This window comes from Bubalus kerabau, chromosome 6, assembly GCF_029407905.1.
Source record: "Bubalus kerabau isolate K-KA32 ecotype Philippines breed swamp buffalo chromosome 6, PCC_UOA_SB_1v2, whole genome shotgun sequence".
NCBI classification, from domain to species: domain Eukaryota; kingdom Metazoa; phylum Chordata; class Mammalia; order Artiodactyla; family Bovidae; genus Bubalus; species Bubalus kerabau.
The window spans coordinates 83,736,085-83,760,983 of record NC_073629.1 but is presented as its reverse complement, the minus strand read 5'-3'; the positions used below and the strand labels follow the sequence as shown (position 1 = coordinate 83,760,983).

Genomic DNA, 24,899 nt, shown 5'->3' with positions numbered 1-24,899 from the left:
GAGCTGCACTGAGCCACAAGGAAGCAAATGGGTGGAGGAGGGAGGGTGGAGCTGAAGACGCCCCTTTCTAGAGGATGCCCTCACTGCTAATACCAAACCAGTGAGGGTTAGAGAGCAGAATGGAAGCACTGACAGGAAGTAAATTCTGAAGAGAATGGACTCTTAACCCTTCAGATCTTTTCATTTTATTCACAATTAACAAACAAAATATTAGAGAATTTCTGTTGCTATTGTTGAGACTAGGAGGTCAAACTTCACCTTATCTATCTGGGTAGCATGTGTTCAGTGGAAGATATTAACCAATGTCTTTTGTCAAAGAGAAGTCAGCCTAAAAAAAATAATAATAAAACCAAGTAGATGTTCTAATTTTAGAAAAGATTTGCTACAAATTTATTTCAAACAGAGGTTTGTAAAAGTACTAAAATATTATTTGATTTCAAAGATTGTGGATATGCTGAGTTTTCCATGATGTGATGTGTATAAAAATGGCTTGCAGGCCCTCAATCAATATTAGTTATCTACAACCACCACCCACCCTCCACCTGCCCCATGTACCACTACCAATACAAATCTAGACAAATCAGGCCTGGTGTTTCTTCAGAAGAAGCTATTTTCTCCCTGCTTACAAATCAGATTAGATCTTCTTGTCTGGGGCCAGACACAGCATTTATCCCTTCTAGGCCTGCTCATTTTGCCTGATGTCTGCAGCAGGATAATCACATTGGAAGCTTCTGGGAAGATCTCCTGCCCGTGGAGGGGTATAGAAAAGGTCACCTGTACAGTCTTTTGTGACTTACCTACCAGCAAATGTTCACGCTGGCCATGGTGGGCTCTGGGACAAAAAGGGGAAGCCTAACCAGATTTTAGACAACTATATAGCCCCATAATTTAGTCAAGGCTACACCATGGCCAGAAGGAGAGGGAAGGTGGAGGAGAGAAAACAAAGGGATTCCTCTGGGGTCAGTGATGAAAAATTAATGCCAAGAGAACAGTGTGCATGCATTCACATTATTGTGTTATATGGTTATGAGGACAAAGGTTTCCTGTTGCAAGATTATTTTTTAGCATCCTGATAAGCAGCTGATCATGTCTGGGCCCTCCAGCTCTGAGCATCCCCCACTGTCTCGTCTCTCATGTGGGTCACCTGATTCAAGAGAACTGAAACCATCTACAACCACCCAGAGACTATCTACAGTAACAAAATTTTCCTATTCTACTCTCTGCATCAACAGGAGTTGACTATTTCAGAGAACTCTTGCCCAGAAGATGAAATTGAAACTATTGCTTGTTCCTGCAAGTTTCCCAAAAAAATGATTTAAATGAACAATCAATTAGTCAACTTTTCAAAAGAAAACATCAACTGACAGTTTACTTTCCAAAACTCTTTGAATCCTTGCTGCTTCTCTTGCTGTGGCCATCAATCTTACACTCTTATTTTGTGATCTTTACCCAATCTTAACCAAGCCCTTCCTTGAAAGAGCTTCTGAAACAGACTCCAGAACATTATAGACATCCTGACTTTGCCTTCTCCTCTCCAAGACACTACTAAGATTTTGTCTCACTGAGAAAAGGATGAACTCAGGCTTGACTTAACAACAGGTTGTCCTGGTGCTATTTGGGGGAAAGGCAGCATTCGACAATCTCTTCTGTCATCTCTACCTCCCCACAAGTTCTGGAACCCATCCAGAATTCACTCAAAGGGAGTATGGGTTAGAGGTGCTCTGTTGAAGTAGTACAAAGACCGTAGTCTTATCTTCAACATACCATAGCCCAAGGTGATATGCCTGGCCCTACATGTGTATTCAACGTATTCCTGCTGCTGTTGCTGCTCAGTCGCTGTTATGTCTGACTGTTTGCAACACCAAGGACTATAACTCGCCATGCTACTCTGTCCGTGGAACTTTCCAGGCAGGAATACTGGAATGGGTTGCCATTTCCTTTTCAGGGGCTCTTCCTAACCCAGGGATCAAACCTTGGTCTCTTGTGTCTCCTGCATTGGCTGGTGTGATTTTTTCTTTTTACCAGAGCCACCTGGGAAGTCCTAGTTAATGTATTACTGTCTGCTCTTTGTCAGATCAGAGACTAGGCAATGGGACTTAAAAGCTGAAGTTACATGGAGTTTCCCTGTCTGCCTTCATTCCACATCTCCTTAGTGAGAAAAGAGAAATTAAAACAAAGTACATTGTATTATGTGCAATGATATTATGCAGAATAATGCTTCTTAAACAATGTGTATTTAAGAAGAAATCCCTCTCCACCCCCAAATCCATTGTGGATCAGTGCTATTATAAAATGCCCTTGTGTTCATTATCTATGCCTGCTACAACACATTAGCACAAATTGAGTGGCTTAAATCAACAGAAATGCATTCTCTGGCAATTCTAGAGACCAGATATCTGAAACCAAGATGTTAGTAAGGATACACTCCTTTGGGGGCTCCCAGCTACTGGTGGCTCCAAGTATCCCTTGGCTTGTGGTTGTTGTTGTTCGATCACTAAGTCATGTCCGACTCTTTGGGATCCCATCGACTGCAACACACCAGGCTTCCCTGTCCTTCACCATATCCCAGAGTTTGCTCAAACTCATGTCCATTGAGTCAGTGATGCCATCCAACTATTTCATCCTCTGTCACCCCCTTGTCCTACTGCCCTCCATTTTTCCCACTATGAAGGTCTTTTACAATGAGTTGGCTCTTTGCATTAAGTGGCCAAAGTATTGGAACTTCAACTTCAGCAACATCTTGGCTTGTGGTTGCATCACTTTAACCTCTGCCTCCAATATGTGTAACTCTCTTAAGAACTCTCAACATTACATTTAGGGCTCACCTGGAAAATCCAGGATGATCTCATCTTGCCATGCTTAATTTAATCACATCAGCAAGATTTTTTCCAAAAAAGTTCACATTCACACGTTAGAAGGAACAGGACAAGGACATCTCTTTGAGGACTGCCATTCAATCCACACTATCCATAAACATGAATACATAGGAAAATGAAATTAAAGACAAATTCAATAGAAGCCCACAGAGTGCACAATGTCAAATTGTTGTAAAGTTTCTAGCCACATTTTGAATGGCACTGATGTGGAGCTCACAAAAGGTGCACATCATCCCTCCAGATTTGGAGTATCTATGGGGATCCGGGAGCCACCAGGAGGTCACGGAGGTCATGGAGTTTTCCCAGAGGAGGTTACACTGAGGCATAGTTTTAAGAAATGGTGGGCATTAGCTGTGAGGAAGAGTGAGAGCTAAAGGAAGAGCATCTTCAGAAGAGAGGGGGAAAAGTATGTGTTATATTTTGAATTGTGTCCTACCTTCCCCCCTCAAAACACATCTGGAAGTCCTAACCCCTAGTACCTCACAATGTGACCTGATTGGAAATAGATTCTTTACAGAGATCAGTTCATTTCAGTTCAGTCACTCAGTCATGTCCAACATTTTGTGACCCCATGGAATGCAGCATGCCAGGCTTCCCTGTCCATTACCAACTACTGAAGCTTGCTCAAACTCGTGTCAACTGAGTCAGCGATGCCATCCAACCATCTCATCCTCTGTCGTCCTCTTCTCCTCCCGCCTTCAATCTTTCCCAGCATCGGGGTCTTTTCCAATTAGTCAGTTATTCGCATCAGGTGGCCAAAGTATTGGAGTTTCAGCTTCAACATCTGTACTTCCAATGATTATTCAGGACTGATTTCCTTTAGGATGAACTGGTTGGATCTCCTTGCAGTCCAACAGACTCTCAAGAGTCTTCTCCAACACCACAGTTCAAAAGCACTAATTCTTTGGTGCTCAGCTTTCTTTATACTCCAACTCTCACATCCATACATGACTACTGGAAAAACCGTTGCTTTGACTGCACAGACTTTTGTTGGCAAAGTAATGTCTCTGTTTTTTTATATGCTGTTTAGTTTGGTCATAGCTTATCTTCCAAGGAGCAAGTGTCTTTTAACTTCATGGCTGCAGTCATCATCTGCAGTGATTTTGGAGCCCCCAAAAAAGTCTCTCACTGTTTCCATTTTTTACCCATCTATCGACCATGAAATGTTGGGACCAGAAATCATGATCTTAGTTTTCTGAATATTGAGTTTTAAGCCAACATTTTCACTCTCCTCTTTCACTTTCATCAAGAGGCTCTTTAGTTATTCTTCACTTTCTGCCATAAGTGTGGTGTCATCAGCATAACTGAGGTTATTGATATTTCTCCTGGCAGTCTTGATTCCAGCTTGTGCTAAATCCAGTCCAGCATTTTGCATGATACACTCTGCATATAAGTTAAAGAAGCAGGGTGACAATATACAACCTTGTCATACTCCTTTCCCTATTTGGAGCCAGTCTGTTGTTCCATGTCCAGTTCTAACTTTTGCTTCTTGACCTGCATACAGATTTCTCAGGAGGCAGGTCAGGTGGGTATGATAGTCCCATCTCTTGAAGAGTTTTCCACAGTTTGAGGTGATCCACACAGTCAAAGGCTTTGGGGTATTCAAAAGTAGAAGTTGTTTTTCTGGGACTCTCTTGCCTTTTCAATGATCCAAAGGATGTTGCTAATTTGATCTCTGGTTCCTCTGCCTTTTCTAAATCCAGCGTGAACATCTGTAAGTTCATGGTTCACATACTGTTGAAGCCTAGCTTGGAGAATTTTGAGCATTACTTTGCTACTGTGTGAGATGAATGAAACTGTGTGGTAGTTTGAACATTATTTGGCATTGCCCCATACCACACGTCCAAGGTCAGGAACTGTGGCTGTACTTCACTGGAGCAGCCAGGAGGAGATATTCCATGTTCAAGGTCAGAGAAACCCCAGAAAGATAGTAGGCACTGGAGCAGTGGCTGCTCTGTGCTGGAGCAGCTGTGAGAAGATACCCCATGCTCAAGAGCAAAGGGGAAGCCCCAGCAAGATGGTAGGAGGGGTGAATTCGCATTTAGAATCAAACCCCATACCAGCCAGAGATGCTCAGAGGGCTCAAACAAACCTTGTGCACACCAGGACCCAGGGTCCCCACAGAGACTGAGACAGAACTGTGTTTGAGCATCTCCTGTGGAGGTACGGGTCAGCAGTGGACTGCCACAGAGACAGGGGCTCTGGGTGCAGCCGACTTGGGTACGGTATCAGCCCTCTTGGAGGAGGTCACCATTAACCCCACCATAGAGTTGTCAGAACTTACACAGGACTGAGAAATAGACTCTTAGAGGGCACAAACAGAACCTTGTGCACCAGAATCCAGGAGAAAGGAGCAGTGACCCCACAAGAGACTGACCCAGACTTACCTGGGAGTGTCCAGGAGTCTCCAGTGGAGGCATGGGTCGGTAGTGGCCTGCTGCATGGTTGGGGGCAGTGAGCGTAGCAGTACATACATGGGATCTTTTGAAGGAGGTTACCATTACCTTCATTAGCTCCACCATAGTTTGCCCCCAGGTAAATAGCAGAGAGGCAACACAGCTCTACCCATCAACAGAAAATTGGATTAAAGATTTACTGAGCATGGCCCCGCCCATCAGAACAAGACCCACTTTCCCCTTCAATCTCTCCCATCAGGAAGCTTCCATAAGCCTCTTATCCTTCTCCATCAGAGGGCAGACAGACTGAAAACCCCAATCACAGAAAACTAACCAATCTGATCAGATGGATCACAGCCTTGTCTAACTCAATGACATGATGAGCCATGCTGAGTAGGGCCACCCAAGACAGATGGGTCATGGTGGAGAGTTCTGACAAAATGTGGTCCAAAATATGGAGAAGGAAATGGCAAACCACTTCAGTGTTCTTGCCTCGAGAAACCCATGAACAGTACGAAAAGGCAAAAAGGACACTGAAAGATGAACTCCCCAGGTCTGTAGGTGCCCAATATGCTACTGGAGATCAGTGGGGAAATAACTCCAGAAAGAACGACAAAACACAGCCAAAGCAAAAACAACCCCAGTTGTGGATGTGACTGGTGATGGAAGCAAGGTCCAGTGTTGTAAAGAGCAATATTGCATAGGCATCTGAAAAGTTAGGTCCATGAATCAAGGCAAATTGAAAGTGGTCACCCAGGAGATGGTAAGAGTAAATGTTAACGTTTTAGGAATCAGTGAACTAAAATGGACTGGAATAGATGAATTTAACTCATGACCATTATATTTATGACTGTGGGCAAAAATCCCTTAGAAGAAACGGAGTAGCCATTATAGTCAACAAAAGAGTCCGAAATGAGATTGGTTGCAATCTCAAAAATGACAGAATGATCTCTGTTCGTTTCCAAGGCAAACCATTCAATATCACAGTAATCCAAGTCTATGCCCTGACCAGTAATGCTGAAGAAGCTGAAGTTGAACAGTTATATGAAGATCTACAAGTCCTTCTAGAACTAACACTCCAAAAAGATGTCCTTTTCATTATAGGGGGCTGGAATGCAAAAGTAGGAAGAGATACCTGGAATAACAGGCAAATTTGGCCTTGGAGTACAGACTGAAGCAGGGCAAAAGCTAATAAAGTTTTGACAGAATAAAGTACTGGTCATAGCAAACACCCTCTTCCAGCAACACAAGAGAAGACTCTACACATGGACATCACCAGATGGTCAATACCAAAATCAGATTGATTATGTTCTTTGCAACCAAAGATGGAGAAGCTCTATACAGTCAGCAAAAACAAGACCAGGAGCTGACTGTGGATCAGGTCACAAACTCCTTATTGCTGAATTCAGACTTAAATTGAAGAAAGTAGGAAAAGCCACTAGACCATTCAGGTATGATCTACATCAAATCCCTTACAATTATACAGTGGAAGTGACAAATAAATTCAAGGGATTAGATCTGATAGACAGAGTGCCTCAAGAACTATGGACAGAGATTAGTGACATTGTATAGGAGGCAGTGATCAAGACCATCCCCAAGAAAAAGAAATGCAAAAAACAAAATGGCTGTCTGAAGAGGCCTTACAAATAGCTGAGAAAAGAAGAGAAGCTAAAGTTAAAGGAGAAAAAGAAAAGATCTGCCCATTTAAATGCAGAATTCCAAAGAATAGCAAGGAGAGATATGAAAGCCTTCCTGAGTGGACCAATGCAAAGAAATAGAAGAAAACAGTAGAATGGGAAAGACTAGAGATCTCTTCAAGAAAACTAGAGATACCAAGGGAACATTTCATGCAAAGATGTGCTCAATAAAGGACAGAAATGGTAGGGACCTAACAGAAGCAGAAGATATTAAGAAGAGGTGGTAAGAATACACAGAAGAACTATACAAAAAAGATCTTCATGACCCAGATAATCACGATGGTGTGATCACTCACCTAGAGCCAGACATCCTGGAATGCGAAGTCAAGTGGGCCTTAGAAGGCATCACTCTGAACAAAGCTAGTGGAGGTGATGGAATTCCAGTTAAGCTATTTCAAATCCCAAAAGATGATGCTGTCAAAGTGCTGCACTCAATATGCCAGCAAATTTGGAAAACTCAGCAGTGGCTATAGGACTGGAAAAGGTCAGTTTTCATTCCAATCCCAAAGAAAAGCAATGCTCAAACTACTGCACGATTGCACTCATCACACACTAGCAAAGTAATGCTCAAAATTCTCCAAGCCAGGCTTCAACAGTGCATGAACCGTGAACTTCCAGATGGATTTAGAAAAGGCAGAGGAACCAGAGATCAAATTGCCAACATCTGTTGGATTATCGAAAAAGCAAGAGAGTTCCAGAAAAACAACTATTTCTGCTTTATTGACTATGCCAAAGCCTTTGACTGTGTGGATCACAACAAACTGTGGAAAATTCTTAAAGAGATGGAAATATCAGACCACCTGACCTGCCTCTTCAGAAATCTGTACGCAGGTCAAGAAGAAACAGTTAGAACTGGACATGGAACAACAGACTGGTTTCAAATAGGGAAAGGAGTATGTCAAGGCTGTATATTGTCACCCTGTATATATGGGTGACAATATTTAACTTATATGCAGAGTACATAATGAGAAATGCTTGACTGGATGAAGCAAAAGCTGGAATCAAGATTGCCAGGAGAAATATCAGTAACTTCAGATATGCAGATGACACCACACTTACGGCAGAAAGCAAAGAAGAACTAAAGAGCCCCTTGAAGAAATTGAAAGAGAGTGAAAAAGTTGGCTTAACACTCAACATTCAGAAACCTAAGATCATGACATCTGGTCCTATCACTTCATGGCAAATAGATAGGGAAACAATGGAAACAGTGAGAGACTTTATTTTGGGGGGACTCCAAAATCACTGCAGATGGTGATTGCAGCCATAACTTTACTTGCTCCTCAGAAGATAAGCTGTGATGAACATAGACAGCATATTCAAAAGCAGATATTTTACTTTGTCAACAAAGGTTCATCTAGTCAAGGCTATGGTTTTTCCAGTAGTCATGTATGGATATGAGAGTTGGACTGTGAAGAAAGCTGAGCACTGAAGAACTGATGATTTTAAACTGTGGTGTTGGAGAAGACTCTTGAGAGTCCCTTGGACTGCAAGGAGATCCAACCAGTCCATCCTAAAGGAAATCAGTCCTGAATAATCATTGGAAGGACTGATGTTGAAGCTGAAGCTCCAATACTTCGGCCACCTGATCTGAATAACTGACTCATTGGAAAAGACCCTAATGCTAAGAAAGACTGAAGGCAGGACGATAAGGGGATGACAGAGGATGAGATGGTTAGATTGCATCACTGACTCAATGGACATAGTTTGAGTAAACTCCAGGAGCTGGTGATGGACAGGGAGGTCTGGTGTGCTGCAGTCCATGGGGTCACAAAGAGTTAGACACAACTGAGTGACTGAAAAGAACTGAACTTGCCATTACCCTTCTTTGGGATTGGAATGAAAACTGACCTTTTCCAGTCCTATAGCCACTGCTGAGTTTTCCAAATTTGCTGGCATATTGAGTGCAGCACTTTGACAGCATCATCTTTTGGGATTTGAAATAGTTCAACTGGATTTCCATGACCTCCACTAGCTTTGTTCAGAGTGATGCTTTCTAAGGCCCACTTGACTTCACACTCTAGAATGTCTGGCCCTAGGTGAGTGATCACACCATCATGGTTATCTAGGTCATGAAGATCTTTTTTGTACAGTTCTTCTATGTATTCTTACCACCTCTTCTTAATATCTTCTGCTTCTGTTAAGTCCCTACAATTTCTGTCCTTCATTGAGCCCTTCATTTCATCTTTGCATGAAATGTTCCCTTGGTATCTCTAATTTTCTTGAAGAGATCTCTAGTCTTTCCCATTCTATTGTTTTCCTCTATTTCTTTGCATTGACGCTGAAGAAGTCTTTCTTGTCTCTCCCTGCTATTCTTTGGAATTCTGTATTCAAATGGGCATATCTTTCCTTTTCTCCTTTGCCTTTAGCGTCTCTTCTTTTCTCAGCTGTTTGTAAGGCCTCCTCAGACAACTATTTTGCCTTTTTGAATTTCTTTTTCTTGGGGATGGTCTTGATCACTGCCTCCTGTACAATGTCACTAATCTTCATCCATAGTTCTTGAGGCACTCTGTCTATCAGATCTAATCCCTTGAATCTATGTCACTTCCACTGTATAATGGTAAAGAATTTTATTTAGGTCATACCTGAATGGTCTGATGGTTTTCCCTGCTTTCTTCAATTTAAGGCTAAATTTGGCAGTAAGGAGTTGGTGACCTGAGCCACAGTCAGCTCCTGGTCTTGTTTTCACTGACTGTATAGAGCTTCTCCATCTTTGGTTGCAAAGAATATAATCAGTCTGATTTTGGTATTGACCATCTGGTGATGTCCATGTGTATGTAGAGTCCTCTCTTGTGTTGCTGGAAGAGAGTGTTTGCTATGACCAGTGTGTTCTTTTGGCAAAACTCTGTTAGCCTTTGCCCTGCTTCATTTTGTATGCCAAGGCCAAATTTGCCTGTTGCTCCAGGTATCTCTTGACTGCCTTCTTTTGCATTCCAATCCCATATAATGAAAAGGACATCTTTCTTGGGTATTAGTTCTAGAAGGTCTTGTAGGTCTTCATAAAATATAGTCCATTAAAATAAGGTACCGAGGGTGGGCCCTAATCCAATATGATTGGCATCCTTATTAAAAAAACAAACAAACAAACAAAAAAAAAAACAGACATTTGGATGCAGAGATAGACATGCACAGAAAGAAGATGATGAGATGACAAGGACAAGGTAGCCCCATGAGGGAGGAGGCAGAGATTGGAGTCATGCTGTCAGACGCCAAAAAGTCCCTGGGGCCCACAGAACCTGGGAGAGACGCTCTGGCTGACCTCATCCCTTGGGTCACATGTCTCTTCCTTGCTGGGCTGTTACTGCTTTTAAACCTAGATTGTGTTGACTGGGGGGGTCACACTCAGGTGGCTTTATAATTGTGCCAGCCTGAATTGTCACCCTCCTTGCTCCCTAACTGAGCCCCCTTAGACCACTGACTCCCTCCTCCTGAGTCCCGGATGGGCTCCTGATGTGCAAACCTTGCCCTTTGGTAGGATTTTAATTACTTGTATCTCAGTTCTGTGACCTGTCTGACCAGACCTCTGAACCCTGAGACCCAGACACCCCAAATTATCCACCAGTGAGGCTCTGTCCTGCCTCTCCCTGACTCAAAGCACCATGTTCCAGCCATCCAGGAAAACATTGCACCATCTGTGAATGGTAGCTCCTTAATACAAGGACAGAAGGTGTTGGTTACTAGGACACTGAGGTGATGCCCCCTGGAGTTGTGCAAGAGAAGTGACTAGTGTCACTGTAGGCTCAAACATCCTTTGAGTGTGGCAGTGCCTCCTTCAGACAAGATCCCTTCTCTACTGCTGGACCCCTGCCCTTCTTTTTCACCCTACTTCACCAACTGGATGAGACCTGACCACATCCACAAGACCACTGTGCTGACCAGTGAGTGTGGGGTACTTGGGGCAGGAGTTCAGGGAAATGACTTGGAGATGAGACAGCAGAGATGTCAACTTTATTACTGATCACAGCTGGAAAGAAGGACATGACTTAAATGTACACAGTAAGTACCTCACACTTGAACCCAGAATCCCATGTTCACTCTGGTCACAGGAAGAGAGCCTCAGTGTCTAGTGTTCCCATGATATTGTCATTTATAATATAAAGATATATAGGACTTTGTCCCATTTCTGGCACAGAGCTCCTAAAACCATTGGAATCTCTTAAGAGATGAGAGCCATAAAGGGGTCTTTTGTATGCTAATGAACAACTTCTGGATGGCAGCTAAGGATGGGGACTGATTGCCAGGAGAACCAACATTGTGATTAAAGGGTTGGAACTTTTCAGTCATACTCCTCTGACCTCCTGACTTCTGAGGAGATGAGAGGGGCTGAAGATTAAGATCACTCACCATTGGCCAATGATTTAATCAGTCATGCCTATGTCGAAACCTCCATAACAACCCAAGGATCAGAGTTGATAGAGCTCCCCGGTTTGTAAATTCATGGAGATACAAAGAGTAGCATGCTCTGAGAGGATAAAGAAGCTCTATGTCTTTTTCCCACTCCTTAGCCTATGCGTCTCTACTATCTGTTTTTTCCTGAGTCATATCCTTTAATGATAAACCTGTGATCTAGGAAGTAAATGTTTCACTGAGTTCTGTGAGATCCACTAACAAATTAATTGAACCCAAGAGGAGGTCATGAGAGCCTCTAAGCTACAACCACTCAGTCAAAAGCACAGGTACAACCTGGGTTTGTGATTGGCATCTGAAGTGCAGGGCAGTCTTGTGGGACTGAACCCTTAACTTTTGATATCTGGTTCCATTTCCAGGTACATAGTATCAGATAAGCTGAAAGGTAGGGCATCCAGGTGGTGCCCAAGAATGGTTTGGATGAGGGGAACATCCCACACACTGGAACTGGTTATCAGAATCTTAGTCCCTTAGTGAGGCATGGCTGGGCCTGCCCTGCTGAGCCAGCAGTGGGTGGAAAGCAGACCTGTGTGCATCCTCTCTATGGGAAGGCAGAGCAGACAGGTCCTGGCCTTTGCTCCCACGCTGTTCTGGATCTATAGTCCCCTGTGCTACACATAGGACCTTGTTGTTTATCCATCCTACAAATAATAGTTTGCATCTGCTAATCCCAAAGTCCCAATCCTTTCCTCCCTTACTCCCTTGCAACCACATATCTGTCCTCTATGTCTGTGAGTCTGTTTCATAGATAAGCTCATTTGTGTCATATTTTAGATTCCACATATAAATGATATCATATGTGCTGTGTTTCTGTTTCATTGATAAGTTCATTTGTGTCATAATTTATATTCCACATACAAGTGATAAATGATATTTGTTTTTCTCTTTCTGACCTACTTTGCTTGGTATGATATTTCTAAGTCCATCCATGTTGCTTTAAATGGCATTATTTCGTTGTTTTTTTAGGCTGAATGGGAGTTATTCCATTTTATATATTTAATAAATATATATATATACACACACTCATATATATTCTTTATCTCTCATCTGTCTTTATCCATTCATCTGTCAATGCTCATTTAGGTTGATTCCATTTTTTGGTTAGTGTAAAGAGTGTTGCTATGAGCATAGAGGTACATGTACCTTTTTGAATTATAGTTTGGTCTGGGTAGTGGGATTGCTTTCAGTTCAGTTCAGTTCAGTCACTCAGTCGTGTCCAACTCTTTGCAACCCCATGAATCGCAGCATGCCAGGCCTGCCTGTCCATCACCAACTCCTGGAGTTCACTCAGACTCACATCCATCCAGTCAGTGATGCCATCCAGCCATCTCATCCTCTGTCGTCCCCTTCTCCTCCTGCCCCCAATCCCTCCCAGCATCAGAGTCTTTTCCAATGAGTCAACTCTTCGCATGAGGTGGCCAAAGTACTGGAGTTTCAGCTTTAGCATCACTCCTTCCAAAGAACACCCAGGGCTGATCTCCTTCAGAATGGACTGGTTGGATCTCCTTGCAGTCCAAGGGACTCTCAAGAGCCTTCTCCAACACCACAGTTCAAAAGCATCAATTTTTTGGTGCTCAGCCTTCGTCACAGTCCAACTCTCACATTTTTAGTTTTTGAGGAACTTCCATACTGTTCTTCACAGTGGCTGTACCAATTTACATATTTACTAACAGTGTATAAAAGTTTCCTTTTCCATACACACTCCAGCATTTGTTATTTGTAGAAACTTTTTAATGATGGCCTTTCTGACTGGTGTAAGGTGGTACCTCATTATAGTTTTGATTTGCATTTCTCTAACAATTAATGATGATGAACATTTGTTCTTATGCCTATTGGCCATCTGCATGCCTTCTTTGGAGAAATGTCTGTTTAAGTTTTCTGCCCATTTTTTATTTTTTGTTATTGAGTTGTATATGTGTGTGCTTAACAGCTTAGTAGTGTCTGACTCTTTGAGTTGTATGAGCTGTTTGTTGGAAATTAAGCCCTGGTTGATAGCATCACTTGCAAATATTTTTTCCCAGCCTGTATAATCTCATTTTAGACCCTTTAGATTGCCCTGGGATGCTGAGTGTATTTGTCCTATTTCTCCTGAAACAGATTAGAAATGTGCAATGGTGTGGACAACTTAGAGAATTATTTGTTACTTGCATAGTAGATGGGGAATAAATAGTCAGGAGTACATAGAATCACTTATTCTATGATCCCTAGATTGTTGGCCTCATCTTCATGGATCAAGATTTATTGCTACCACATTCCAGCCAGTGAGAAGGGAGAAATGTATTTCCACTCTTTAAATGCAGGAGCCAGGGTTTGCAGGGTCTCTCTGGTAGCTCAGATGATAAATAATCTTCCTGCAATGAAGGAAACCCTAGTTTGATTCCTGGGTCAGAAAGAATCCCTAGAGAAGTATTCTTGTCTGGAAAAATCCATGGACAGAGGAACCTGGCAGGCTATGGTCCATGGCGTTGGAAAGAGTTGGACATGACTGAACAGCTAACTGTTATGTGGCCACATCAAGCTGTGAGGATTGCTGGGAGATGGAGTCTGTTCTGGGTAGTGATGTGTCCAGCTAAAAGTTGGGGATTCTACTACTAAGAATGATGGGAAGACTAGATACTGGGGACAGAAGCACCAACATTTCCCTGTAACTCATTTTTGACCCTTCTCCACATCCATTTATCATCACGTCCTGGCCCATGACCACTCCTGGTGTCTTTCCCTAGTCTTTATCCCTGCTGATACCACAATAGAATGGCCCTTATAGCTTCATACCTTTTGTCTTATGAGAACTTTTTAGCAGATCTTTTTGCCTCCAGTCTCATTCCACCCTCCTCCAGTGACCTTTCTAAAGTGAAAATCTGATCGTACAGCTCCACTGGGGATAAGGCCTTCAAAGGCTCCACTGCTCAGAGAAGTGAGATTTTAACTGCAAATTACTGAATCCCTGAAATTATATGCATATTTGGCACACATGTGCATTTTTCCAAAGAAAGCTTCAGATTCAAGGAGTCCATGATTACCCCTCAATTTATAGGGTCAAGTTTAAATCCCTTATCAATGAAAAAGTGAGATGTGCCTACCAACCTTCTTCTCACATCTCCTCTCTGGACACTTGTCCTGTGCAACCTAAACCCAAGACCTCCTGAAATGACCCTGAAAGAGCAGACCATGCTCTTTCACACTCCACGTCTTTATGCCTACTATTCTAACTGGAATGCCTGGGCAAACTCCTACACATCCTTATGGCTTAGCTTAAAAGCTGACCCCTCTGGAGTCTTCTCCACTCCCTCTGGTCTGGCCAAGTCAGTCACCCCAGCACTATTTAGACTTCCATTATTCATCGTAGTTAATGTCAGCCTGTCTTTCTCCTCCACCAGACCATGAACTCCGGAGCCTAGGACCCCGCATAAATAGTCCACAAATGCTTGTTGAGACAATGTCATTTATGCCCTCAAGCCTGGAATATTCTTTCTAAAATGTAAATCTGAGCATTGTGTATTATGTCCCTATTTCCTTCATGTCTTGTTACAGTGGCTTTCTCTCTGGTCTCATCTTGCAATCCCTCCTTTTTTCTACTCCAGGAACACTGGAGTTCTTCTAATGCCCTGAATGTGTTCTCCTTTGTCTTGAGTCTTTAATGCACACTTCCTCAGCTCTTCTTGGCCAGACTAATGCCTAGTCATTCTTCAGAGAGCTTACACAGTCCTCACGAAAGCTTCCTTGATCCCCTCCTCACCCTTGGACTAGGCTGAGGATCCCACCTGGGTGTCCCCATCACACCTTGTACTTTCCAAGTGGCAGCATGCATAATTCTGGGCCAAAATGACTTGTCTCTCTTGCCTACTAACCTATAAGTTCCTGTGCCTAACTTGCCTACCAGCATGTCCCTAACCCCAAACACAGGTTTGGAAGGGAGTAAGTACCTGAGAAATCTGTGTCAAATGAAAGTTAGACAAATTAATTTCTCTTTCATAAATCAATAGCTTTTCATTGCCTTTAGTACAAATAAATCACAGCTTTATGATCCTTTCTGATCTGGTTACCATGTATTTTTAGTCTCATCTCTTCCAAACCCACCCTTTGGTCTCAGGGTCTCTCTCAAACTCTACATGGCAGTTCAATCAAATTGAGTGAAGGTCCTCCTTGCTGGCTCTCAAATCTTTCAGCCTTGGCAACTGCTAGACTCGGTTTTCTCCTCACCTCTCACTCACTCCTCTTCTTTTTCTCACTAACATCCAATAATGTTTGTGTTTTCAATTAGACCCCTCTTTCTCTAGCAGCCTCCTTTGACTTCCTAAGACCAGCTCTGGTGCACTTCATGGGTACCCCTGTAGTGTTCTGGGCTTCCTTCTCACCACTCTGTTTCCCCAAGTAGATTCAATGGCCATCTGAACTGTGTCCCCGAAGTCTCTAATTTTAGCTCAGCACCTGTCCACAGTAGGCACTCCAGAAATATTTGTGAAATGAACTATTAGCGAGTATGTCTTGTCTTTCAAAAGTAGATTGCAAGAATTTCCTGCGTTGCAGTGAGGGAAGCCGAAGTACCTGTGAGTCCCTCCCTAGGCCAGAGGTTAATACCTGTCTCCAGGGAGCCCAATTTATTCTGCTTGGAGGTTGTGCCATCAGATACTTGATAATTGAATTAATTGGTGGAACCATGGCTTAAAGTCCTCCAAAACCTGAGACTGGGATCATGGTAACCTTAGGCACTGGTTTTCAAGAGGGGACCACAGCTGCTTTCTAAAAGCCAGTACTGGGAAGAGTGTCACCCACCCAGTCAGTCTCTGCAGATATTTAAGGAATGAATTCTAGAGCAGTGACAATGTGAAGAGGTAAGCTGTGCTTGTTCATCTCACCATGTTCTGGGCTCAGACCTTTCAACGGAATGGCATGGTTATAAGGGCTGAGGTCACATGGTGACCTGTATTCACCTGTATTCACATTCCAGACTCAAGACAAAAAGAAACTTATTTAAAATCTCAGAAAGGGTGGACAAGATCTTTTCGATAATGATTCAGTGGCTTCAAACTAAGAAAACCAGTTTGCCTTCTCTGGTAAATAAGCTGTATTTAATATAATAGCTGGACTCAAATGAGATAATTTGTTAAAATGTGACCAAATGCAAGTTGCCACCCAACATGAGATGCAGAAACAGACTCTAAATTGGCAACATGGGACATGGACCCCTTACTGCTCTCTGTAGAATCATAACAGAAGATAAGACTCACACTGCAAGTTCCCAAAGGCTGAGAACAAAGAAATGCAAGGAAATTTTGAGACAAAAGATCGAGAGGCAGCATTTTAATACATAAACGGTCAGGTTGGGCCAGAGTGTTATTCTCCAAGTGTGGTGTGGCCCAGCAGTGTCCCCTGAGAACCGGTTAGAAATGTAGACTCTCCAGCCCCCTTCCCTCCCAGACTGACTGAGCTCGAATAAGATCTCCAGGTGATTCGTATGCCCATCAAAGTTTGAGAAGAACTGGGCTAGCACATTATTAATGTGGGGTTCTGCTCTTAAAATGCGCTTTAAGGTAAAAACAAACCCATTTAAAGCATTTTAGATCATTCTTTACTCCATTCTCTCTGAGCAACACTGTCACACATCAATGTCCTGCTCTGGGACTTTGAGCCTCTCTTACGAATCACAAGTTGTACTGACGTTTGCTGTACCATTTGTGTAGACAGTCTTCATGGATTACAAATTGGACTCTAAGACTTCCATCGGCTAGAACCCCAGGAGTTAGTTAGGTTGTATGATAACTTTCATTTTTAGAGATGATGAAAACGAGACCATGACTCACTCAAAAGGCATCAAGCAAATTTGTATATGAATCAGATGAGAACTCAAGCTTTTGGGTTGCCAATGTGAGGCTCACCCAACTATGATGTCTTTCCTTTTTATACAAGACGGGGTTTTTTGCATGAGAGATTTTTTAAAAAGAACAAATCCATAGATAAAGCCGTGCACATGGTGGCCCCTGGGATTGTGGCCGTCTAAGAAGGAGCTTTTCAGAAGAGATATATGTCTATGCAGAACACGCCCTACTGGGCCCAGCCTCCACATTCCTGCTGCAGCCCACACTGGCAGGTTCTGCATCCAGGAGCCTTGGAAACCTCAGAACCCCATGAGGACTCATAGTCCGCTCACAAAGGTGGAGTGGAAATGATCCAGGATTACCGTGAGGGCCATGGGTACTGCTGCTTCCTTGGTGGCTCAGTGGGTAAAGAATCTGCCTGCAATGCAGGAGACCTGGGTTCAATCTCTGGGTAGGGAAGATCCCCTGGAGAAAGAAAAGGCTACCCACTCCAGTATTCTTGCCAAGAAAATCCCATGGACCGGGGACAGAGGAACCTGGTGGGCTACAGCCCATAGGGTCACAAGAATCGGACAAGACTTAGCAACTAAACCACCAAGGATACTACTACAAAAAAAAAGAGGTGGCTTCTAGATGACAAGAACCTACCCTGAGAAGGATGCTCACTCTGATTAATTTGTTTCTTTCACAGATTTAGAAGAGCTTATGCAACTGGGCTCTGCCTAAATACACGTGATGGGCTTCACTAGTTTGGATAACTTTCTGCTTAATTTCAATTTCCCTGGAGCAAAGTGGAGCCACCTGATGACTTGGAAATGGTCAAGACTGTGTATCTGGCACTGACACCAATGTGCTTCTTCCTACCTCATCTGAATTTAAGATTTCTCTGTCAACCCCAACTAAACAAAGGCCCCAGTGGGATTTGTTCAGTTTCACCTGCCTGCACGGTGATTCTCCTAAGGTCCTCCAGAGAATGATTGCCAGGGCAGCTGCTTAAATCCCACCCCTTCCCCACCCCTCCTCTCTAGACATGCACGTCCAATGGGACATCTTCCTATATAATTGATTAAAAAACAAAAAGACAGTACATTTTAAAATTCCACGTAAAAAGTATTGCTTTGCTACTGTGCTCCTGCCTGCTTGCTCACTACACGGTTTGGCAAAGGATAGAGTCATGAGGAATTCAAGGCTGAAGATGTTTGGGAATATTTTTAGCCGACACCAATGTACCTGGCACCTTGCACCCCTCTACAGCCCAGAGTTTTGGGGCTTGGCCTAAGGCAAAAACTACAAAGCAGCCTAATGAGCAAAATTATACAACAGGAATGTATGTGCATATTCGACATTGTTTCTTCTTTTCAGGGGCAGCCCTCTGGCTATGACCCATGCCCTCTCCAAGGGCGACGGAGGAGTCCAGACAAGGCTTCTTCTGTTCACAGCTGCCAGCTCTTCCACAGCCCCTATGGCCCCAGGGACCTGCCCTGCTTCAAGTGGGCCCGAAGCAGCCCTGCAATTTCCACATGGGCGGGCGATTTCAGAGCGATGGACAAAGCCGTTTGGCCAGCCTACAGGAGAGAAAGAAAAGGAAAAACAAATTTTTATCCCACCGCAGAAAGGAAGGGTGAGTTGGGAGCCAAGGATATACACAGGGCATAGAAGTCTGTTTCAAGCATTCTCAGAGTAGAGGAGGAGACTCCAATGACATGAGGGTCAGAGAAACGGGCTCCCTTCTATGGGAGCAGCATTCACTCCTGGGAAATCTGTGCCAATGAAAATAAAGAAGTGTCACTTGTTTTTTAACACTTTTTCTTTTTAAATCGGAAAACAGAGAAATGAAAACAACTCTTCCATTATTTCATTACACAGACCTAAATGAAAGTTAGCATTTTGGTGAATTTCCCTCCAATCTTTTCTTCTATGCAAATGTGTTGTTGGTTTTTATGTAGAGGAATGATCATGTGTATCAATTTTGAATGTTGCTTTTATTTTTAACTCACCATGATATGCTATGAGATTTTCCCTGCTCTTACACAGTCATCAGAACATATCATTTTTCTTATCCACTCTATAATATTCCATTATTTACTGAACTATTTTCCTTCTACTGGAGATTTAGGTTGTTTCCAAGTCTTCACCATCATAAACTTAGTGCAGAAAGCATGCTCCTATTCCTAATTATTTCCTAAGGATCAATTCTTTGAAGTGGGTTTGCAACTAGGAAGGGCACATTCATTTTTACCTCCTGATATTTAATACCACGCTACTTTTCTCACTTCAGTTGCAGTGCAGGGAGCTGCATCCTGCTATCTAAAGAAGCTGCAGGCAGAGCAACTCTCAGTAGGCAGCACCATCTCTACACAGAGATGAGGGGAAGGGCTGCCATGATGCAGTAGATGCTGAGCTCCATGAGGGCTCCAGCCTGTACCCAGAATTATGAAACCATAACAGCTCCAAAACCCACTTTTTCAGCAACTCATTTGGAGGCAAAATCCAACCTAAGGTTATCTCTGGTCCTTACTTAGCCCATTTAAATGTGTGAATATTTTTACATCTTGCAGCATAAACATTAATACGTTGACACATGGGGCCACCCAAGATTCACTAGAGTGCTCTCTACTGCGGATGGGGGAAACTACTTCCTAAAATGTGGAAATGCCACAGAAGCAGGTGGGAAGTGTTCACACTCAGCTAAAACCCCTTCAGTCTCTTCTCTGAGCTTCAGGATGGAGTCCAGCTGCCACCAGGGCCCCCCACACACGTAAATAACTATAATGCATGGCCAGAGGCCAAACAAGCAGCAGAGAAGCAGAGTGAGCTCCAGAGAGGATGACCACCCTGCGTGTATGGGGGAAGGGTGGGGGACAGGCCAAGGAAGTGGCATTTCAGCAGACAGGCTTCCCCAAACAGACAAAGATGAAGTTTTCCCTGAAAAGGCCTCGTGACTCCTTGTGCCCTGCTTTTATCAGTTTTGTAACTTGATATTTGTGGGATTATTTGACAAATCTCAGTCCCCACGAGGTCAGACACTGGATCTGGCCTGTTCTGCTGGCCCAGCCCCTGGCCCCATGCCTGCGGTCTGGTCGGTCCTAATATGCACTTTTGAAAGAGGGGATGCCAGTGACATTATAACAGAGTATTCAAGTTGATCAAGAACTTGAGCCACCTGAATCCTAACGAATATGTTCCTAGACTGGACAAGTCTGGAAGAAAGCAAAGATGTTCCTCAGAGGCATCTTGTGAAAGCCCCACAGAGGCACCTGGGGTTTATTTAGGCCTGTCCCCTGCTATACTTCATTAACCCGGAGGCTGCACATAAACACAAACAGTGTGATTAACCGGGCAAGAGTCACAGGACCAGTCCCAGGGGCCACGTGCAACTTTGACAGGGCCCACCTGGAGATGACAGCCTACGTCTATGGGCTCTTCAATTACAGACATCGAAAGTGGGGGGCCCCATTCAGCTCAGAAAGTGTGGCCAGAGAGACCACCTGAGGAGGGTGTGTCCCTGAGATGACTCTGCCTGAGCACTGGGAACAAGTCCATTGCGCGCAGCTCTGGTGGGAGTCAGGAATGGCAGGTCCCTATTCAGCAGCACTGCAGGCCCAGAGAGATGGCAGGGGCTTGGGCAGCCAGCACACCTGTGTGTGTGTGCATGTGTGTGTGTGTGTGTGTGTGTCTGGTGGGGGGTTATCTTTCAGTATGACAAGAACTCAACAAGAAGCCACTGCACATCAGGTGAAGATGGGCAAGGCATAGTCTCTGCCTTCTCAGTTCAGTTCAGTTCAGTTCAGTCGCTCAGTTATGTCTGACTCTTTTCGACCCCACGAATCGCAGCACGCCAGGCCTCCCTGTCCATCACCAACTCCCGCAGTTCACCCACACTCACGTCCATTGAGTCAGTGATGCCATCCAGCCATCTCATCCTCTGTCGTCCCCTTCTCCTCCTGCCCAATCCCTCCCAGCATCAGGGTCTTTTCCAATGAGTCAACTCTTTGCATGAGGTGGCCAAAGTACTGGAGTTTCAGCTTTAGCATCATTCCTTCCAAAGAAATCCCAGGGCTGATCTCCTGCAGAATGGACTGGTTGTATCTCCTTGCAGTCCAAGGGACTCTCAAGAGTCTTCTCCAACACCACACTTCAAAAGCATCAATTTTTTGGTGCTCAGCCTTCGTCACAGTCCAACTCTCACATCCACACATGACCACTGGAAAAACCATAGCCTTGACTAGACAGACCTTTGTTGGCAAAGTAATGTCTCTGCTTTTCAATATGCTATCTAGGTTGGTCATAACTTTTCTTCCAAGGAGTAAGCATCTTTTAATTTCATGGATGCAGTCACCATCTGCAGTGATTTTGGAGCACAAAAAAATAAAGTCTGACACTGTTTCCACTGTTTCCCCATCTATTTCCCATGAAGTGATGGGACCAGATGCCATGATCTTCGTTTTCTGAATGTTGAGTTTTAAGCCAACTTTTTCACTCTCCACTTTCACTTTCATCAAGAGGCTTTTTAGTTCCTCTTCACTTTCTGACATAAAGGTGGTGTCATCTGCATATCTGAGGTTATTGATATTTCTCCCAGCAATCTTGATTCCAGCTTGTGCTTCTTCCAGCCCAGTGTTTCTCATGATGTACTATTCTAGAAGCTCTCAATTTGATAAGTGTTTTGGAGGCACAGACCAAACAAGCCCTTCCAAGGGTGAGCCTCAGGGTGGGGGGCAGGCATCTATCCTCACCACCACCTCCCCATCCTTCATCACTCTGGCTGCCCCAAGAGTCTGGGTGATCAATTTCTCCAATTACCTTCCAAACTTGGGGAAGACACCTTGCTGGCTGTTCTGGGGGTTCTGCATTCACAGCAACCTTTAAACGTTGGCAGGATGAAAGAACCCAATTTCAAGACATGATTCCTCTCTCAATTTTCCAACAGAGCACCTAAGTCTCCATAGGAAACTGAACATTGAAACGAGATGGTGATCATGATAAGGGCTGGATGCCACCCCTCTATGCACAGCAGGAGGCACAGGGCTCGGTGCTTGCTGGGTCCCCAGTCAGCTGTCCCTATCTCCCACTGACATTTCTCACCCAAGTCAATTTGGGAAATTTCTGCTGGGAAACCTCAGCAGGCAGTAGGAGATTGACCTCTGTGAGCTGGGATCTAGAACCTTCTGTGGGCCTGCTGTCTGACTGACCGGGCAACCCTGTGCTTGCTGGGCATCACCTAACCCTCTCCACCCTCCCCTAGGACAGGCTTCTGTCACCATCTCCGGTTTAGCTGCCCCGTTCCTACTTCCCCAGCTTCCAGTCCTCCCCCAAACTGCAGCCAGCCTGGTCCTCAACCCTGTCTGGCTCTTCCTGATCCAGCACTTGACTTGGATGGCTTTTCATCCAAGAAGTTCAGTACTTCTATACCAGAGTTTCTCAGCCTTGGCACTACTGACATGTTGGGCCAGATAATTTGTAATTCTTCACTGCTGCCGTACATTGTAGGATGTCCAACAACACCCCTGGCCTCTACCCACTAGATGCCAGGGCTGACCCCTGCACATACTTATGACAGATAAAAATGTCTTCAGACACTGTGGGATCTCCCCTGGAGAGAAAAGTCACTCCTGAATGAGAACCAAGTCTCCCTTTGAGGACTAGTATTCTCTGATTGGCCCCTCCTAACTCTAGACCTTCATCCTCCCTATTCCCTCCAGACACTGCCCGCTAATGCCCTGGTCCCTACTCATTCATGCGGTGGCTGCTTTGCATTTGCTATCACGGTTCACCTATTCACAACAATAAACAGTTGCCATTAACTATATATTTCTTAGATATCTAATAGGGGCTTTACAAATGTTACCATATTAAGGTCTGGTCTATTACCATCCTCATTTACAGACAAGCACACTGAGGCACAGAGTGGTTAGATGACCTGCCCAAAGGCACAGTTACACAGCCCAGTTTCAAACTCATGGGTTTTTAAAAGTCCATGCTTCTAACCACCACTCAATTTGTTGGAAGAACCCTGGAGCCCTCCTGCCATGGCTTTTCCTCCACCTCCTGAAAGAAGCCACTGAGCTCTCTAGTCCATGGCAGACTTTGCAAGATACCTTCAGTCTCACTGCTTGATGATTCCCTCTAACCAGGGACTTGCAAAGATTCTGTCCCCTGTCCTGCAGGGCCTGCCCTCTCAGGCCTCCTCCACTGCCGTGGTTACCCATAAAAGGGCCCTGGGCCTGTTCCAGATTAAGGGGCTACCTCCTTCAGCCCCAGGCCAACCCTACAGGGAGCTCATTGACACAGAGCCTTTGTCTGACTGTATCCCATCTGGAAAAGGAGGCTCTTATTTCCAGAGCCCGCCACTGTTCCCACAGACATTTCAAGAGGGTCTGTGCTCTCCACTGATCACAGAAATGACTTTGGACAGAGCTGGGGTTCGGGGGACCTGAAGACAAGGGGCGGGCCTGCCTGCTGCCTGAGTGTGGTGGGAGAGACTTGGCAGCTTGAACCACTGATGGAACAATGGTGGGGAGTTCAGAGGTGGCCTAGTAAGACAGGCTGTCCCTGGGTGGGAAGGGGCTCTCTTTCCCTCCCCAGGCCTTTGTCCCTTTTGAACTGTGGATGCTAAGAAAATACAGAGAAGTCTATTTAAAGCATTAAATTATAGTGCCAGCATTAAGGACACTGGAGTCAGACCTGGGCTTGAATTCTCACTCCAAGAATAAGAAGCTTGCGACCTATGACTGGTACATAAGCACTCAAGGCCTCTGCATTCTTGTCAGTACAAAACAGGGATGGCAGGCTCTCCCTCACTGGATCTTTTTGATATTTATTGATTGATTGATTCATTTATTTAGTCATTTGGCACCCAGGATCTTCAGCTGTGGCATGAAAACTCTTAACGGCAGCATGTGAGATCTGATTCTTTAACCAGGGATCAAACCCAGGCCCCCTACATTGGGAGCATGGTGTCTTAGCTACTGGATCACCAGGGAAGTCCCCCTACTGGATTATTGAGAGGATTCATGAGGTCGTGCATAGAAAGAGTTAGTTTCTATGAGTGTTCTTAGGAGTCTGATGGAGCTGGTTCTATTAGCTAGCTGTGTGACCTTGAACATGTTACTTCACCACTTGGTACCTCCGTTGCCTCATGAGCAAATGGGTGGCATCAAACGGTGACTCCGTTGTTATGGGGTTTAAACAAGGTGGTCTGAGGTAACTGCTTGGTAGAGTGCCTGGCACCGAGCCATCACGTGACACGGGTTAACTCTTCACTACTGTTATCTCATCATGGTCACCACCACCATCACCACTGTCCTCATCGTTGCCATCACCATCACCTTACAAGAAGACTGTCTGGCAATGCAGCTTCAGGCAGGGTGTCTCCATGAAATGGGCCCCTCTGTAACGTGGGCCACTGTCCAAGAAGGGACATGATTTGCACATGGTTCCCTCCTCCTGCCTTTTGGGAGCCCCATGGACAGCAGAGCTTCCTTGCTCAAGCTGTGCCTCAAAGGACACATACTGTTATTGCCATGATCAGATGTGCTTCAGGGCTGAGAGCAGGCCTGGACATAACCCGTCAGAATGGTGTAAAAGGCTAGAGCTTTGGGTGTCCCAGCTGCAAGTCTCAGCATTTACATGGGTCATCTCATTTAAACCCAAGAACAGCCTTATGAGGTTAAATCTGTTGCTGCTGCCATATGCTTCCTTGAATTCTGC

At 44.4% G+C, this 24,899-nt stretch overlaps 1 protein-coding gene across 1 annotated transcript in view; it reads right to left on the bottom strand.

Moving 5' to 3' along the window:
* Positions 1-16,670: 16,670 nt before the first annotated feature.
* Positions 16,671-24,899, bottom strand: part of KANK4 (KN motif and ankyrin repeat domains 4) — a 74,220-nt gene continuing 65,991 nt past the window's right edge. The window contains exon 11 of the mRNA XM_055585654.1: positions 16,671-18,754. Coding sequence (XP_055441629.1) covers positions 18,650-18,754 — 105 coding nt within the window. The 3' untranslated portion in view covers positions 16,671-18,649. The remainder of the gene's footprint in view (positions 18,755-24,899) is intronic.